Genomic DNA, 17709 nt, shown 5'->3' on the forward strand with positions numbered 1-17709 from the left:
TTAGTATTGATACATGGTCAGTAATATAGTTATGTTAGTACTGATACATGGTCAGTAATATAGTTATGTTAGTATTGATACATAGTATTGATACATGGTCAGTAATATAGTTATGTTAGTATTGATACATGGTCAGTAATATAGTTATGTTAGTATTGATACATGGTCAGTAATATAGTTAGTATTGATACATGGTCAGTAATATAGTTATGATAGTATTGATACATGGTCAGTAATATAGTTAGTATTGATACATGGTCAGTAATATAGTTATGTTAGTATTGATACATGGTCAGTAATATAGTTATGTTAGTACTGATACATGGTCAGTAATATAGTTATGTTAGTATTGATACATGGTCAGTAATATAGTTATGTTAGTATTGATACATGGTCAGTAATATAGTTAGTATTGATACATGGTCAGTAATATAGTTATGTTAGTACTGATACATGGTCAGTAATATAGTTATGTTAGTATTGATACATGGTCAGTAATATAGTTATATTAGTATTGATACATGGTCAGTAATATAGTTATGTTAGTATTGATACATGGTCAGTAATATAGTTATGTTAGTATTGATACATGGTCAGTAATATAGTTATGTTAGTACTGATACATGGTCAGTAATATAGTTATGTTAGTATTGATACATAGTATTGATACATGGTCAGTAATATAGGTATGTTAGTATTGATACATGGTCAGTAATATAGTTATGTTAGTATTGATACATAGTATTGATACGTGGTAAAGTCGTTGGGGATGGCATCAAAAAGGTTATTTGCATTCAATTGAAAAAAACTCTTAAATGCATTATCCGAATGTGTGATTGTATCTATGTCTGCTCTCGGCACGCTTTACGACTCATATTCAGTACTGTTCCTAGTTGGGCTACACCAGAGCCATGTTTTACTATGCACTAAATATCACAGGAGGCTGCTGAGGGAGAAGGTCTCATAATAATGTCCGGAACAGAGCTAATAGAATGGCATTTGATACCATTCCACTGATTCCGCTCCAGTCATTACCACAAGCCCGTTCTCCACAATTAAGGTGCAACTAACCTCCTGTTTTAAATACATGGTTTTGGGCTTCACTGCATTCACTTCTCAGCACATAGAAGTCGGTGTGAAACAACTCTACCTAACAGGCCCTTGTAGACAGACCTCCCGAGGCCAGCCACTGCAGTTCTGCAGTCAGTCTGCAGTCATTACGGTCCCTTTCATATCACAGGTTTACATGTCAGTCAGAGCCCTGGAAGAGATGGCATCTATTCCATTCAACGTGGCCGCCACCTACTGAGTGCAGACACATCTGAGTGTTCACCTCAAAGGAGGCCTAAATCATTGGAACAGTTGGAGCGGTGTCTCTTTCCTCGGCACAATGGGTCTTTGATCTGTTCCGGTGTGATGGTGCAGACTCACTGAGAGATAACTAGCCTACGTTCACCTTCATTTCCCTAGAAAAGGCTCGTCTCTCACTCTCTCTTTCAGCTCTCTCTCTATTTCAGCTCTCTCTCTCTGTATCTCTCTCTCTCTCTCTCTCTCTCTCTGTATCTCTCTCTCTGGCTCACTAACTCTCTCTGTATCTCTCTCTCTCTCTCTGTATCTCTCTCTCTCTCTCTCTCTCTCTCTCTCTCTCTCTCTCTCTGTATCTCTCTCTCTCTGTATATCTCTCTCTCTCTCCCTGTATCTCTCTCTCTCTCTCTCTCTGTATCTCTCTCTCTCTCTCTCTCTCTCTCTGTGTATCTCTCTCTCTCTGTATATCTCTCTCTCTCTCTCCCTGTATCTCTCTCTCTCCCTGTATCTCTCTCTCTCTCTCTCTCTGTATCTCTCTCTCTCTGGCTCACTAACTCTCTGTATCTCTCTCTCTCTCTGTATCTCTCTCTCTCTCTCTCTCTCTCTCTGTATCTCTCTCTCTCTCTGTATCTCTCTCTCTCTCTCTGTCTCTCTCTCTCTCTCTCTCTCTCTCTCTCTCTCTCTCTCTCTCTCTCTCTCTCTGTATCGCTCTCTCTCTCTGGCTCACTAACTCTCTCTGCATCTCTCTCTCTCTCTCTCTCTCTCTCTCTCTCTCTCTCTGTATCTCTCTCTCTGTCTCACTAACTCTCTCTGTATCTCTCTCTCTCTCTGTATCTCTCTCTCTCTCTGTATATCTCTCTCTCTCTCCCTGTATCTCTCTCTCTGTATCAATTCAATTCAATTCAATTTAAGGGCTTTTTATTGCCATGGGAAACATATGTTAACATTGCCAACGCAAGTGAAGTAGATAATAAACAAAAGTGAAATAAACAATTAACAGTAAACACTACACTCACAGAAGTTCCAAAAGAATAAAGACATGTCAAATGTTATATTATGTATATATACAGAGTTGTAATGATGAGCAAATAGTTAAAGTACAAAAGGGAAAATAAATACACATAAATATGGGTTGTATTTACAGTGGTGTTTGTTCTTCACTGGTTGTCCTTTTCTTGTGGCAACAGGTCACAAATCTTGCTGCTGTGATTGCACACTGTGGTATTTCACCCAATAGATATGGGACTTTATCTCTCTCTGTATCTCTCTGTATCTCTCTCTCTGACTCACTAACTCTCTCTCTGGCTGTATCTCTCTCTCTGTATCTCTCTCTGCATCTCTCTCTCTCTGGTTCACTAACTCTCTCTCTCTGGCTCACTAACTATCTCTGTATCTCTCTCTCTGGCTCACTAACTCTCTCTCTGGCTCTATCTCTCTCTGTATCTCTTTCTCTGCATCTCTCTCTCTGGCTCACTAACTCTCTCTCTCTGGTTCACTAACTCTCTCTGCATCTCTCTGTGGCTCACTAACTCTCTCTCTCTGGCTCACTAACTCTCTCTCTCTGGCTCACTAACTCTCTCTGCATCTCTCTCTCTGGCTCACTAACTATCTCTGTATCTCTCTCTCTGGCTCACTAACTCTCTCTCTCTGGCTCACTAACTCTCTCTCTCTGGCTCACTAACTATCTCTGTATCTCTCTCTCTGGCTCACTAACTCTCTCTCTCTGGCTCACTAACTCTCTCTCTCTGGCTCACTAACTATCTCTGTATCTCTCTCTCTGGTTCACTAACTCTCTCTCTCTGGCTCACTAACTCTCTCTGCATCTCTCTCTCTGGCTCACTAACTATCTCTGTATCTCTCTCTCTGGCTCACTAACTCTCTCTCTCTGGCTCACTAACTCTCTCTCTCTGGCTCACTAACTATCTCTGTATCTCTCTCTCTGGTTCACTAACTCTCTCTCTCTGGTTCACTAACTCTCTCTCTCTGGCTCACTAACTCTATGCATCTCTCTCTCTCTGGCTCACTAACTATCTCTGTCTCTCTCTCTCTGGTTCACTAACTCTCTCTCTCTGGCTCACTAACTCTCTCTGCATCTCTCTCTCTCTGGCTCACTAACTATCTCTGTATCTCTCTCTCTGGCTCACTAACTCTCTCTGCATCATTAGCTCTCTCTCTCTGTATCGCTCTCTCTCAATACAGTGGCTTGCGAAAGTATTCACCCCCTTGGCATTTTTCCTATTATGTTGCCTTACAACCTGGGATTAAAATAGTTTTTTGGGGAGTTTGTATCAACATGCCTACCGCTTTGAAGATGCAAAATATTTTTTCTTGTGAAACAAACAAGAAATAAGACAAAAAAACTGAAAACTTGAGCGTGCATAACTATTCACCCCCCCCCAAAAGTCAATACTTTGTAGAGCCACCTTTTGCAGCAATTACAGCTGCAAGTCTCTTGGGGTATGTCTCTATAAGCTTGGCACATCTAGCCAATGGAATTTTGCCCATTCTTCAAGGCAAAACTGCTCCAGCTCCTTCAAGTTGGATGGGTTCGGCTGGTGTACAGCAATCTTTAAGTCATACCACAGATTCTCAATTGGATTGAGGTCTGGGCTTTGACTAGGCCATTCCAAGACATTTAAATGTTTCCCCTTAAACCACTCAAGCGTTGCTTTAGCAGTATGCTTAGGGTCATTGTCCTGCTGGAAGGTGAACCTCCATCCCAGTCTCAAATCTTTGGAAGACTGAAACAGGTTTCCCTCAAGAATTTCCCTGCATTTAGCACCATCCATCATTCCTTCAATTATGACCAGTTTCCCAGTCCCTGCCGATGAAAAACATCCCCACAGGGGATGGTGTTCTCGGGGTGATGAGAGGTGTTGGGTTTGTGCCAGACATGGCCTTTTCCTTGATGGCCAAAAAGCTCACTTTTAGTCTCATCTGACAAGAGTACCTTCTTCCATATGTTTGGGGAGTCTCCCACATGCCTTTTGGCGAACACCAAATGTGTTTGCTTATTTTTTTCTTTAAGCAATGGCTTTTTTATGGCCACTCTTCCGTAAAGCCCAGCTCTGTGGAGTGAACGGCTTAAAGTGGTCCTATGGACAGATACTCCAATCTCCGCTGTGGAGCTTTGCAGCTCCTTCAGGGTTATCTTTGTTGCCTCTCTAATAAATGCCCTCCTTGCCTGGTCCGTGAGTTTTGGTGGGCAGCCCTCTCTTGGCAGGTTTGTTGTGGTGCCATATTCTTTCAATTATTTTATAATGGATTTAACGGTGCTCCGTGGGATGTTCAAAGTTTAGGATAATTTTTTATAACCCATCCCTGATCTGTACTTCTCCACAACTTTGTCCCTGACCTGTTTGGAGAGCTCTTTGGTCTTCATGGTGCCACTTGCTTGGTGGTGGCCCTTGCTTAGTGGTGTTGCAGACTCTGAGGCCTTTCAGTACAGGTGTATATATACTGAGATCATGTGACAGATCATGTGACACTTAGATTGCACGCAGGTGAACTTTATTTAACTAATTAAGTGACTTCTGATGTCACGTTCCTGACCTATTTCTGTTAGTTTGTTGTATGTGTTAGTTGGTCAGGACGTGAGTTTGGGTGGGCATTCTATGTTTTCTGTTTCTATGTTGGTTTATGGGTTGCCTGGTATGGCTCTTAATTAGAGGCAGGTGTTTGGCGTTCCTCTAATTAAGAGTCATATTTAGGTAGGGCATGTCTCACAGTGTTCGTTGTGGGTGGTTGTCTCCTGTGTCAGTGTATGTCGCACCATACGGGACTGTAGCGGTTTGTTTGTTCATCGTCATTCGTTATCGATGTAGGCTATTTTCACTGTACGTGCGTTCTCGTGTAGTTATGTGAGTCCGTCGTCCAGATCTCGTCTACACGCGTTTTGTTAGTTTGTAGTTGAAAGTGTTAGTCAAGTTCGTGTTTGCCATCATCGTTGTAATAAAGATGGCTTCAAACTCCAAAGCCTGCATTTTGGTCTCAGGATCCCTGCTCCTCACCTCATCTGATGAAGAGGAGGAGCGAAAGCCGTTACAGAACCACCCACCGATCCAAGCAAGACCAAGCGGCAAAGGGAAAGTAACGAGCAGTGGCCAGGCGACACAGGAATCATGGACATGGGAGGAAGTAATGGAGGGTAGAAGGACACTGGGCTCAGGCATTGGGGAGATATCGCCGCGCTCGTGAGCGAGATGGAGGCAGCGGAGGAGCCCAGAGGCAGCGGTGGTATGAGGAACCGGCAGCAGAGGTGACGCGTCGGCACGGAAGCCCGAAGAGCCCGGAGACCCCAAAAATTTCTTGGGGGGGGGCTAAGAGGTAGTGGGCCGAGGGCAGGTAGGAGACCTGCGCCCACTTCCCAGGCTTACCGTGGAGAGCGGGAGTACGGGCAGACGTCGTGTTACGCAGTAGAGCGCACGGTGTCTCCTGTACGAGTGCATAGCCCAGTGTGGGTTATTCCACCTCCCCGCACTGGTAGGGCTAGATTGGGCATTGAGCCAGGTGTCATGAGGCCGGCTCAACGCGTCTGGTCTCCAGTGCGTCTCCTCGGGCCGGCTTACATGGCACCAGCCTTACGCATGGTGTCCCCGGTTCGCCTACATAGCCCGGTGCGGGTTATTCCACCTCCCCGCACTGGTCGGGCGACGGGGAGCATTCAACCAGGTAAGGTTGGGCAGGCTCGGTGCTCAAGGGAGCCAGTACGCCTTCACGGTCCGGTATTTCCGGCACTACCTCCCCGCCCCAGCCCAGTACCACCAGTGCCTACACTACGCACCAGGCTACCAGTGCGTATCCAGAGCCCTGTTCCTCCTCCACGCACTCTCCCTATGGTGCGTGTCTCCAGCCCAGTGCCTCCAGTTCCGGCCCCGCGCACTAAGCCACCAGTGTGTCTCCTAGAGTCCTGTGCACACTGTTGTATTCTCCCCGCACTCGTCCTGAGGTGCGTCCCAGCCCGGCGTCACCAGTGCCGGTACCACGCACCAGGCCTAGAGTAGCGCTTTGAGAGGTACAGTGTGCCCTGTCCCTGCTCCCCGCACTAGGCTAGGAAGGTGCGTGTCCTCAGTCACGGTGCCTCCAGTTCCGGCACCACGCACCAAGCCTACAGTGCGTCTCAGCCGGCCAGAGTCTGCCGTCTGCCCAACGGCGCATGAACTGCCCGTCTGCCATGAGCCTGCAAAGCTGCCCGTCTGCCATGAGCCTACAGAGCCTTCCGCCAGACAGGAGCAGCCAGAGCCTTCCGCCAGACAGGAGCAGTCTGAGCCATCCGTCTCCGCAGCGCCATCTGAGCCATCCGTCTCCCCAGCGCCGTCTGAGCCATCCGTCTCCCCAGCGCCGTCTGAGCCATCCGTCTGCCCAGGCGCCGTGCAGAGCCATCCGTCTGCCCAGCGCCGTGCAGAGCCATCCGTCTGTCCCGAGCCATTCAGAGCCGCAGCCAGACAGTCCCGAGCCGCTCAGAGCCGATCAGTCAGACAGGAGCCGCTAGAGCCAGTCAGTCAGACAGGATCTGCCAGAGCCGCCAACCAGACAGGATCTGCCAGAGCCGCCAACCAGACAGGATCTGCCAGAGCCGCCAACCAGACAGGATCTGCCGGAGCCGCCAACCAGACAGGATCTGCCAGAGCCGTCAGTGAGCCATGAGCGTCCAGAGCCGTCAGCCAGCCATGAGCGTCCAGAGCCGTCAGCCAGCCATGATCGTCCAGAGCCGTCAGCGAGCCATGAGCGTCCAGAGCCGTCAGCCAGCCATGAGCGTCCAGAGCCGTCAGCCAGCCATGAGCGTCCAGAGCCGTCAGCCAGCCATGAGCGTCCAGAGCCGTCAGCCAGTCATGAGCTGTCCCTTCAGCCCGAGAGCGGCTAGTTATTTAGAACTGCCCCTCAGTCCAGAGCTGTCTCTCTGTCTGGAGCTGCCTTTCAGTCCGGAGTTGCCCCTCTATCCTGAGTTACCTCTCTATCCTGAGTTACCTCACTATCCTGAGCTATCCCTCTGTCCTGAGCTATCCCTCTGTCCTGAGCTATCCCTCTGTCCTGAGCTATCCCTCTGTCCTGAGCTATCCCTCTGTCCCGGTGCTGCCCCTGGTGTCGATGTTACCAAAAGGATTTAGTGGGGGTAAGATGAGGGTGGTCATTAATAGGGGGAAATGGAAGCTGGGATTGACTATGGTGGGGTGGGGACCTCGCCCGGAGCCTGAGCCACCACCGTGGTCAGATGCCCACCCAGACCCTCCCCTAGACTTTGTGCTGGTGCGCCCGGAGTTCGCACCTTATGGGGGGGGTTATGTCACGTTCCTGACCTATTTCTGTTAGTTTGTTGTATGTGTTAGTTGGTCAGGACGTGAGTTTGGGTGGGCATTCTATGTTTTCTGTTTCTATGTTGGTTTATGGGTTGCCTGGTATGGCTCTTAATTAGAGGCAGGTGTTTGGCGTTCCTCTAATTAAGAGTCATATTTAGGTAGGTTGTCTCACAGTGTTCGTTGTGGGTGGTTGTCTCCTGTGTCAGTGTTTGTCGCACCATACGGGACTGTTTCGGTTTGTTTGTTCATCGTCATTTTATGTGTAGGCTATTTTCACTGTTCGTGCGTTCTCGTGTGTTATGTGAGTCCGTCGTCCAGATCTGTCTACACCGTTTGTTGTTTTGTTAGTTTAGTCAAGTTCGTGTTTTTTCTTTAATAAATATGTCTTCAAACTCCGCTGCATTTTGGTTCAATCCCTGCTCCTCATCTTCTGATGAAGAGGAGGAGGAAAGCCGTTACATCTGAAGGTAATTGGTTGCACCAGATCTTATTTAGGGGCTTCATAGCAAAGGAGGTGAATACATATACACACACCACTTTTCCGTTTTTATTTTTTAGAATTTTTTGAAACAAGTTATTTTTTTCATTTCACTTCACCAATTTGGACTATTTTGTATATGTCCATTACACAAAATCCAAATAAAAATCAATTTAAATTACAGGTTGTAATGCAATAAAATAGGAAAAACGCAAAGGGGATGAATACTTTTGCAAGGCACTGTATCTCTCTGTATCTCTCTCTCTCTATCTCTCTCTCTGTCTGTATCGCTCTCTCTGGCTCACCTACTCTCTCTGTGTATCTCTCTGTGTATCTCTCTCTCTCTGTATCTCTCTCTCTATATATCTCTCTCTCTGTATCGCTCTCTCTGGCTCACCTACTCTCTCTGTGTATCTCTGTGTATCTTCTCTCTCTGTATCTCTCTCTCTGGCTCACTAACTCTCTCTCAGTATCTCTCTTTCTCTCTGTATTTCTCTCTATCGCTTTCTCTGTCTCTCTCTCTCTTTCTCTGTATCTCTCTCTCTCTGTATCTCTCTCTCTGGGCCACTATATCTTTCTCTTTAATATTCTGTCTCTTGTTACGTCTTGGAGAAAATCAACAGTGTGGTAGGTGGCAGAACACACGATGAGGGCCTCTAGCAAAACTTTCCCACCTGGAGAATCTCTCTGACACGTTTCACATCTCCACGGTAACCTCTGCTACACGGTCCGCCACGCAAACAAATCCCCCTCTGAGCAAAACCTGTCATTTTAATTGGTTCCTCACGACAGCGGTACATCAAAACAGACAAATCCTGGGGGGTGCGGCTGACCCGGTGTCGGCGCCTGCGTCACACGTCTGTAACTGCAGAGAACGCTGTGTGTTTGTGCGTGTGAGAGTGAATTGGCCAGATAGTGGGGAAGCGGACAAGTGTTTTCAAAACAAACATGATTATATATAAATATCGCCCAGGCAGTATCAAAATTGCAAAGATCATAGCCGAAAATGAGAAACTGGGACGTGGCAAATTAACTTGGCGAATATACCGGGTTTTGATTCAAGGGGGCTTTTGAAGTGCGGCCATCTGTACTTGGAGCAACAATGGCTCCCTAAGCTTATTCTATTGGAGCACAGCTGCAGAACGGTGGCGGTCTCTTCGATGGACCAGAAAGATAGCATTACTGCCTTTTGTCTCTCCCCATGCCTTTCAATCAGACCTCAGATCAGATCTCAGGGCTGGTTAGGGAACTCCCATGGGTACTGTGGTTCCAGGGGGAATCTGATAGTTTGGTTTATGTATGGTTCACCTCGCATTGAAACTCATTATCTTTGTGTTCTGTCTTGGTGGAGGGATATAGAAAAACAAGGCTTTCTGTCTGGGGTGGAGAGAACCAGGGACACTGGGATTTCTGTCTTGGTGGAGGGATACAGGGAAACAAGGCTTTCTGTCTGGGGTGGAGAGATACAGGACACAGGGATTTCTGTCTGGGGTGGAGGGATACAGGGAAACAAGGATTTCTGTCTGGGGTGGAGAGATACAGGAAACAGGGATTTCTGTCTTGGTGGAGGGATACAGGGAAACAAGGCTTTCTGTCTGGGATGGAGAGATACAGGACACAGGGCTTTCTGTCTTGGTGGAGGGATACAGGGAAACAAGGCTTTCTGTCTGGGATGGAGAGATACAGGACACAGGGATTTCTGTCTGGGGTGGAGAGATACAGGACACAGGGATTTCTGTCTGGGGTGGAGAGATACAGGACACAGGGATTTCTGTCTGGGGTGGAGGGATACAGGAAACAGGGATTTCTGTCTTGGTGGAGGGATACAGGCAAACAAGGCTTTCTGTCTGGGGTGGAGGGATACAGGGAAACAGGGATTTCTGTCTTGGTGGAGGGATACAGGGAAAACAGGGATTCTGTCTTGGTGGAGGGATACAGGAAACTGGGATTTCTGTCTTGGTGGAGGGATACAGGGAGACAGGGATTTCTGTCTGGGGTGGAGGGATACAGGGAAACAGATTTTCTTTATGGGGTGGAATACAGGGAAACAAGGCTTTCTGTCTGGGGTGGAGGGATACAGGGAAACTGGGATTTCTGTCTTGGTGGAGGGATACAGGGAAACAGGGATTTCTGTCTGGGGTGGAGGGATACAGGGAAACAGATTTTCTTTATGGGGTGGAATACAGGGAAACAAGGCTTTCTGTCTGGGGTGGAGGGATACAGGGAAACTGGGATTACTGTCTTGGTGGAGGGATACAGGAAACTGGGGTTTCTGTCTTGGTGGAGGGATACAGGGAAACAGGGATTTCTGTCTGGGGTGGAGGGATACAGGGGAAATAAATCTGTCTGGAGTGGAGGGATACAGGGAAACAAGGCTTTCTGTCTGGGGTGGAGGGATAAAGGGATCGGGAAATTTGTCTGGGGTGGAGGGATACAGGGACAGGGAAACATAATCTAGGGTGGAGGGATACAGGGTAACAGGGCTTTCTGTCTTGGGTGGAGGGATACAGCGAAACAGGGATTTATTTTTCTGGGGTGAAGGGAGACTAGGATTTCTTTTTTCTGGGGTGGAGAGAAACAGGGAACCATGTTTTTTTTCTGGGGTGGAAGGATACAGGGAAACATAATCTGGGGTGGAGGGATACAGGGTGACAGGGCTTTCTGTCTAGGGTGGAAGGATACAGGGAAACATAATCTGGAGTGGAGGGATACAGGGTGAAAAAATCTGTCTGGAGTGGAGGGATACTGGGAAACAGGGTTTTCTGTCTGGGGTGGAGGGATACAGGGAAACAGGGGTTTCTGTCTGGGGTGGAGGGATACAGGGGAAATAAATCTGTCTGGAGTGGAGGGATACAGGGATTTATTTTTTTGGGGTGGAGGGATACACGGAAACAGGACTTTCTGTCTGGGGTGGAGATACAGGGAAAACAGGTATTTCTCTCAGGGGTGGAGATACAGGGAAAACAGGTCTTTCTGTCAGGGGTGGAGATACAGGGAAAACAGGTCTTTCTGTCAGGGGTGGAGATACAGGGAAAACAGGTATTTCTGTCAGGGGTGGAGATACAGGGAAAACAGGTCTTTCTGTCAGGGGTGGAGATACAGGGAAAACAGGTCTTTCTCTCAGGGGTGGAGAAACAGGAAAAACAGGTATTTCTGTCAGGGGTGGAGATACAGGGAAAACAGGTATTTCTGTCAGGGGTGGAGATACAGGGAAAACAGGTCTTTCTCTCAGGGGTGGAGGAATACAGAGAAACAGGGCTTTCTCTGTTTTATTGGAATCTACTGTAATACAACCTCTTCGTGTCTCTGTTCTATGAGTGCATTCCTTGGCCATACATCGCTCTCTGTTCCAGAAAACATATCTGGAGGATTTTCAATGGTTTCCTGTTGGGATTTGACCTTAGCTCCCACGAGTGTGTAAAGGGTTGAGGCTATTGACCGTTGGTGTCTTTGACCTCTCATTGACCATGCCCGGGCTGAGGGGTTGAGGGTTCTACTCACGTTGACTGTCTCTCGACCGTTGTACTTGGCTCTGATGAGGGGGCTCTGTATGATGTCCAGGTTGGTGCCGGTCACGGTCACAGGTGTGTGCCCACTGTGGTAGAGAGAGGGGAGAGAGGGAGCAGCACCATGGCTTGCTTGGTCACACACTCACACTTTTGATTGGCTTTTATAAATGCCCGAATGGTCCCATTTCCTGCTCCCCTGTCGTCTCACCTGAAGATGCTCCACTCAGGTTCCAGCTTGATGATAGTGGGGTCCTCCACGTACTCAAACTTCAAGTCTTTCTGGATGCGGGCCTTGTCCACTGTCACTGACACACTGACGTTTCCATATCCTTGCAGCGAGGCTTGGGAGCGACACGTGATCCACTGGCCGCCCCTCCTATGGCAGAGAGAGAGAGAGAGAGAGAAGTATTTTACCTCAATGGTCTCACCGGTCTGCCCTACTACTACCTTAAAGTACAACTATGACCTGTAACCAACTTATGCTACAATGTAGCTGACGTTTTGATAATGGACTAGACTACGGAGCATCTGAATATAACAATGAAGGGGAAATGTCATCAGGTGTTCATATGAAAACTTCCCAGAATCCTTCTCCAAATCAACAATAACAACAGTAGAATCAAAGACACTTTTCTAAGTTTAGGAATGTTTGGGCTTTTTTCCTCAAGACATGTCTCTGCCAGGCAGCAGGGATCTCGTCCTTTAGCTTTATTGGGGGTTCTCATGGCGCCATCGGCACGGTCTGATTTTTATAGACGTTATTGATTAGGGATCAGGAAGTCTTTCAGAAGTCTTAATGGATTTTGACCACAGGGCCAGAGGATGACAACATGCACAGCTGATTGCCTTTCGAGTGACAGAAGATCAGACTCAGAGATAGATGTGAATAGATGTGATAGATAATCTGATTGCCTAAATGTGACCCCCCCCCCCTCTCTCACTTTCTCTCTCTCTCGCTCTTTCACTCTGTACAAAAATCAATGTCCCTGGTCCACTCTTGAGTGACAAACAAATCAGACTCAGAGATAATTGTGATAGATAATGTTATTGGCCAATAATCTGATTGGCCCCTCCCGCCTGCCTACCTGTGATAGGTGCACTTCTGGTCCTTGAACATGATGGACACGTTGCTCCCGGCATCCAGGTTGCTACCGGTGATGTTGACGATGGTTCCCCCGGAGACGGGCCCTCGGCTGGGCTTCAGGCTGATCAGTCTGGTGACCTAGGGATCAAAGGTCAAGGTCAAAGATCGTCCAATCAGATGCGTCGATAAAAATCATGTCAACCAATCACATCGCAGTGAGAGAACAGAACAGGAGCAAGCGGAGGAGTTTAAGTATAAATCTCGCAACAGTTTATCTGCTCTGTCGAAATCTCATAATAATCTCATAATAATCTTATAATCAGTGTGTTTTCATGGTACGACATCTAACCTAACATGATGTAATCCTGTTATATGGGCCTGTTAAGAAATAAAGCTCCCCTTAATGTGTGTGTGTGTTAAAATGATATCGCTGCATAAAATAAGCACATATTGGTAACGATTAGGTTGTATTTCAGTGGGTGAGAGACATGCTCTTAATGCTTGATACAGTGTGTACACGGGGAGAGTGAGGAGTGTGTGTGTGTGTGTGTGTGTGTGTGTGTGTGTGTGTGTGTGTGTGTGTGTGTGTGTGTGTGTGTGTGTGTGTGTGTGTGTGTGGGGGGGGGGGGGGGGGGGGGGAAAGCAGATTTTATGGCCCTCCCTGGTCCATTTTCCCCCTGGAGTCATTAAGAACTGCCTGTCTCCTCACACTAGTGTTCTATGTAGGGAAGTGATGAGTACAGCTCTTAGGACACAGTGAAAACATACAAACAACAGAGTCTAGATAGAATACAATGTCAGAATTAAATCAATTACATAGCCTAGAGATTGCTAGATCACTAACTAAGTGAACTACATACATTCTATAATCTATATTCTATAATGACCTTTTCCAGCCCAAAAAAAACATAAAAATAAACAGTATGTTCTCTATGCTTCATATGGCAGACACACACATCCATCATATCTGTTGGTCTGAAAGACATTACTCACCACGAAGTAGTAGTACTTGGAGTATACGGCCCTGAACTCTTTGGGACACTCTCTGACCCCCACACCCCCCACACACACCTCCACGTAGTTGGCGAACTGGCTCGGCGTTGCCACCGCCATCTCACACACTATCCTACAAACAGGAGGAAGTGTTGATGATTCATTATGCTTCTACGATGCAGTTATGTACAGACACACACACACACACACACACACACACACACACACACACACACACACACACACACACACACACACACACACACACACACACACACACACACACACACACACACACACACACACACACACACACACACACACACACACACACACACACACACACACACACACACACACACACACACACACACATACACACACACACACACACACATACACACACACACACACACACACACACACACACACACACACACACACACACACACACACACACACACACACACACACACACACACACACACAGAGAATTGCTTAATTTCCTCATTCTCATGATTTTAATACAGAATAGACATTTAAGTTGAAAAATGTAACAAAGTCTAACCCACACCTTTAACACAATGACAGGTCAGTGCCACACATCAAATGAACTGAAACTGCTAAAAGTGTTTAAAAGCGGCTTTTCACCAAACCCAGCTCTTCACACTTACACATTTCTTCCCCAGCCCCTCTATAGGAATGCTGAGGTAGTGAATACTGAGGTGGTGAATAGAGAAGGAAGGCTTGTTAAGGTCATATGAATATGAATGGAGGTTTTGGCAGGGAGTTGGCAGCATGGGGCCTCCAAATCCCTGCCAGATAACACATTATTATATTCAAGTCTTAACCTGGGATTAGGTGGGTTCTCATAAAGCCCCTCTCTGCTGGATGGTTTAAAATCAGTGCTGCACAGCAGAATCAACTCACACAACACCACTGCAGCAAACTGTCTAGTGGAGTTCAATGGAGAGCTCACTTGATAAAGGTGTGTGTGTGTGTGTGTCTGTGTGTGTGGTGTGTGTGTGTGTGTGTGTGTGTGTGTGTGTGTGTGTGTGTGTGTGTGTGTGTGTGTGTGTGTGTGTGTGTGTTGTGGTGTGTGTGTGTGTGTGTGTGTGTGTGTGGTGTGTGAAATCTTGATTAGGATGGTCTGTTATGATCTGACGTGGCCTTTCTCTTGTCCAAACACATCACAATCTAAATGCCAACTTTGAGATGTGACTTTGACCTTCCACCAAGCCTCTCCACTTACTCTGGTATCTTAGTGACTGACTGTACAGCACACCTTGTTTCTGCTTCCTGCTTTAGTCACCTCCCAGTCACACTCTCTCAGGCTCACTGAATCACATGACCCTATGCCTGTGGGGTTGTTCTGTGGTTGAGGTGTGGTTGAGGTGCGGTCAGAGAGAACGTGACTGTGGTTCGGTAGTGACTGTGTATGACTCAGATGACCTTATGTCTAAGAGTTTGCACCGGGTCTGTGGTCAGCCTGTGATTTGGAATGACTGTGACCGTGTACTCACTGTTCTGCCGGGATGTATCCCTCGCGGACGGGGGTACAGTCCACCTCGGCCACCCTGACGTTCCCCTGGATCTCACTGAAGTCCAGGCCCAGGTTCTCCCCCCGGATGGTTACTAGGGTGCCCCCTTCCCGAGGCCCCCGCAGCGGAGTGATCTGGCAAAAGAAAGACAAAACAGGAATACTTATTATCAACAACAATAGACAGGCTGATAGCTTAGCGTCGTGACGCCAACTTCCTAAGAGTTTACTTCACCAGGTCATATTGTCATTTGCAGCAACGACCTGACCTGGGGAACTGTTACAGGGGAGAGGAGATTCATGATCCAGTTGGTTAGGATGGTGTTTAGCAGCACTGCTGTTATTACAGTCAAAAATCTAGTGTCATAAATCTTTCTGAATGACACTGTGTTGCTGATAACTATATTAATGACAGCAGCTGTCTGTCTCTCCATGCAGCCCAATTAGTGAGAAGGCCCATAATGCAGTGCGTTAAAGTGCGTTAGAGTATGAAACCCCCTCTCCTTCACATGATGATAACTCTACAGTATATTCCTAATTCATCTGACTTTGGTGTAAAACACAAGGGTCTGGGCTTGCATCCCAAATGGCACCCTATTCCATATATAGTGCACTACTTTGGACCAGAGAGTAGCATTTGGGACGCAACCTTAATCTGGATCAGAAGCAGTACAGTGCTATCTCCAGGGCGGAGTGTAGGGTCTTAGTTAGAGGGCTTGTTAACCGGCCTGATTAAAAACCCACTCAGCATGGCTGTCATGAAGAAGCTTCCCAATGGCGCGCGATAACGCCGATCTGCTGCCAGCCAATTAGATTAAGCTATTCCCTGCGCTCGCCCCGTTTTGGCCGGGTGAGGTCATCATGCCAGCCGCGGCCCGCTGCCAAGGCTATGCCCGGGCAGATCTCATATGAGGGATTAGGTGTGTGCAACCCAGTGTTTGAGAGAGAGAGAGAGAGAGAGAGAGAGAGAGAGAGAGAGAGAGAGAGAGAGAGAGAGAGAGAGAGAGAGAGAGAGAGAGAGAGAGAGAGAGAGAGAGAGAGAGAGAGAGAGAGAGAGAGAGAGAGAGAGAGAGAGAGAGAGAGAGAGAGAGAGAGAGAGAGAGAGAGAGAGAGAGAGAGAGAGAGAGAGAGAGAGAGAGAGGAGAGAGAGAGAGAGGGAGAGCGAAAGAGAGAGAGGGAGAGACAGCGTGAGAACCATTGAACAGTCTACACACAGCATGACTAATTCATAAAGGAGAGTTGGTCTACACACAGCGTGACTAACTCATAAAGGAGAGTTGGTCTACACACAGCGTGACTAACTCATAAAGGAGAGTTGGTCTACACACAGCGTGACTAACTCATAAAGGAGAGTTGGTCTACACACAGCGTGACTAACTCATAAAGGAGAGTTGGTCTACACACAGCGTGACTAACTCATAAAGGAGAGTTGGTCTACACACAGCGTGACTAACTCATAAAGGAGAGTTGGTCTACACACAGCGTGACTAACTCATAAAGGAGAGTTGGGAGGTGTCAACAGTTATTCTGATCACCTTCCTGATATATTGATCTGTTAGATGTTCCACTGTAGCAGACATTTATCCAAGTTTTAACAGATTGATTAGTGTTGGCCCCTAATAGTTTTTGTCTCAGAGGCCAGCTGCTGAATGTATGAAATGGACACACTGTCCAGGACCTCCAATCCATCTCTGCCAAATAAAGCACCTTCAGGTCCCAATGGGAAAGCAGAGCAATCATTAATTAATAGCTTTGTGCTGTGTCATTCTCCCCTGCCAAATAGTGATCTCCCACTGGGGTTAGAGGTCTCATTATCAATGCTCTGTGGAGGGCATTCCTCACTGACAGGCTAGGGCCCCTCTCAGGGGAATGGAGGTACAGTCGCCAAAGTGTGTGTGTGTGTGTGTGTGTGTGTGTGTGTGTGTGTGTGTGTGTGTGTGTGTGTGTGTGTGTGAGTGAGTGAGTGAGTGAGTGAGTGAGTGAGTGAGTGAGTGCGTGAGTGAGTGAGTGAGTGAGAGAGAGAGAGAGAGACAGAGAGAGAGAGAGAGAGAGAGAGAGACAGAGAGAGAGAGAGAGAGAGAGAGAGAGAGAGAGAGAGAGAGAAACAGCGTCTTGTGGCAATCCATATCTATTTAGCTAAGTATTTAGGGACAGTTGTGAATACTGACAACTTAGCTTATATCCCTATCTACATACATCAAGGCATGGTCAGAATACAGTGAGGTATCAGGTACGCCAGACCCTTGGTACAAACTATACTGATGAGTTCAGTGGGTTGGTGTTGCTATACGGATACAGTGCTGTCCAATTACAGACGCTGAAAAAGTAACCGCCAGCCAATGGGAAAATAAAGTGGAGGGTGGTGCAGTGTTATCTCACTGCATGACTGGCTCGGCCGCAGTTCATAATAGACAGTACATCAACTAACTGTCACTGGTCCTGAAATCATATAGTCTGTCCCCTGCTGATGTGGTGATGGAATAGGGAAACCCTGTGGGAACAAT

The 17709-nt window shown here is 47.2% G+C and overlaps 1 protein-coding gene across 1 annotated transcript in view; it reads right to left on the bottom strand.

The window, feature by feature from the left end:
• Positions 1-17709, bottom strand: part of LOC129844715 (plexin-A4-like) — a 93854-nt gene that overhangs the window by 53893 nt on the left and 22252 nt on the right. Inside the window, exons 5-9 of the mRNA XM_055912767.1 lie at positions 15189-15340; positions 13666-13798; positions 12674-12810; positions 11797-11964; positions 11581-11674 (exon numbers count right to left, since the gene is read on the bottom strand). Coding sequence (XP_055768742.1) covers positions 11581-11674; positions 11797-11964; positions 12674-12810; positions 13666-13798; positions 15189-15340 — 684 coding nt within the window. The remainder of the gene's footprint in view (positions 1-11580; positions 11675-11796; positions 11965-12673; positions 12811-13665; positions 13799-15188; positions 15341-17709) is intronic.

The sequence above is a fragment of the Salvelinus fontinalis genome, unplaced genomic scaffold, assembly GCF_029448725.1.
Source record: "Salvelinus fontinalis isolate EN_2023a unplaced genomic scaffold, ASM2944872v1 scaffold_0208, whole genome shotgun sequence".
Lineage (NCBI taxonomy): Eukaryota > Metazoa > Chordata > Actinopteri > Salmoniformes > Salmonidae > Salvelinus > Salvelinus fontinalis.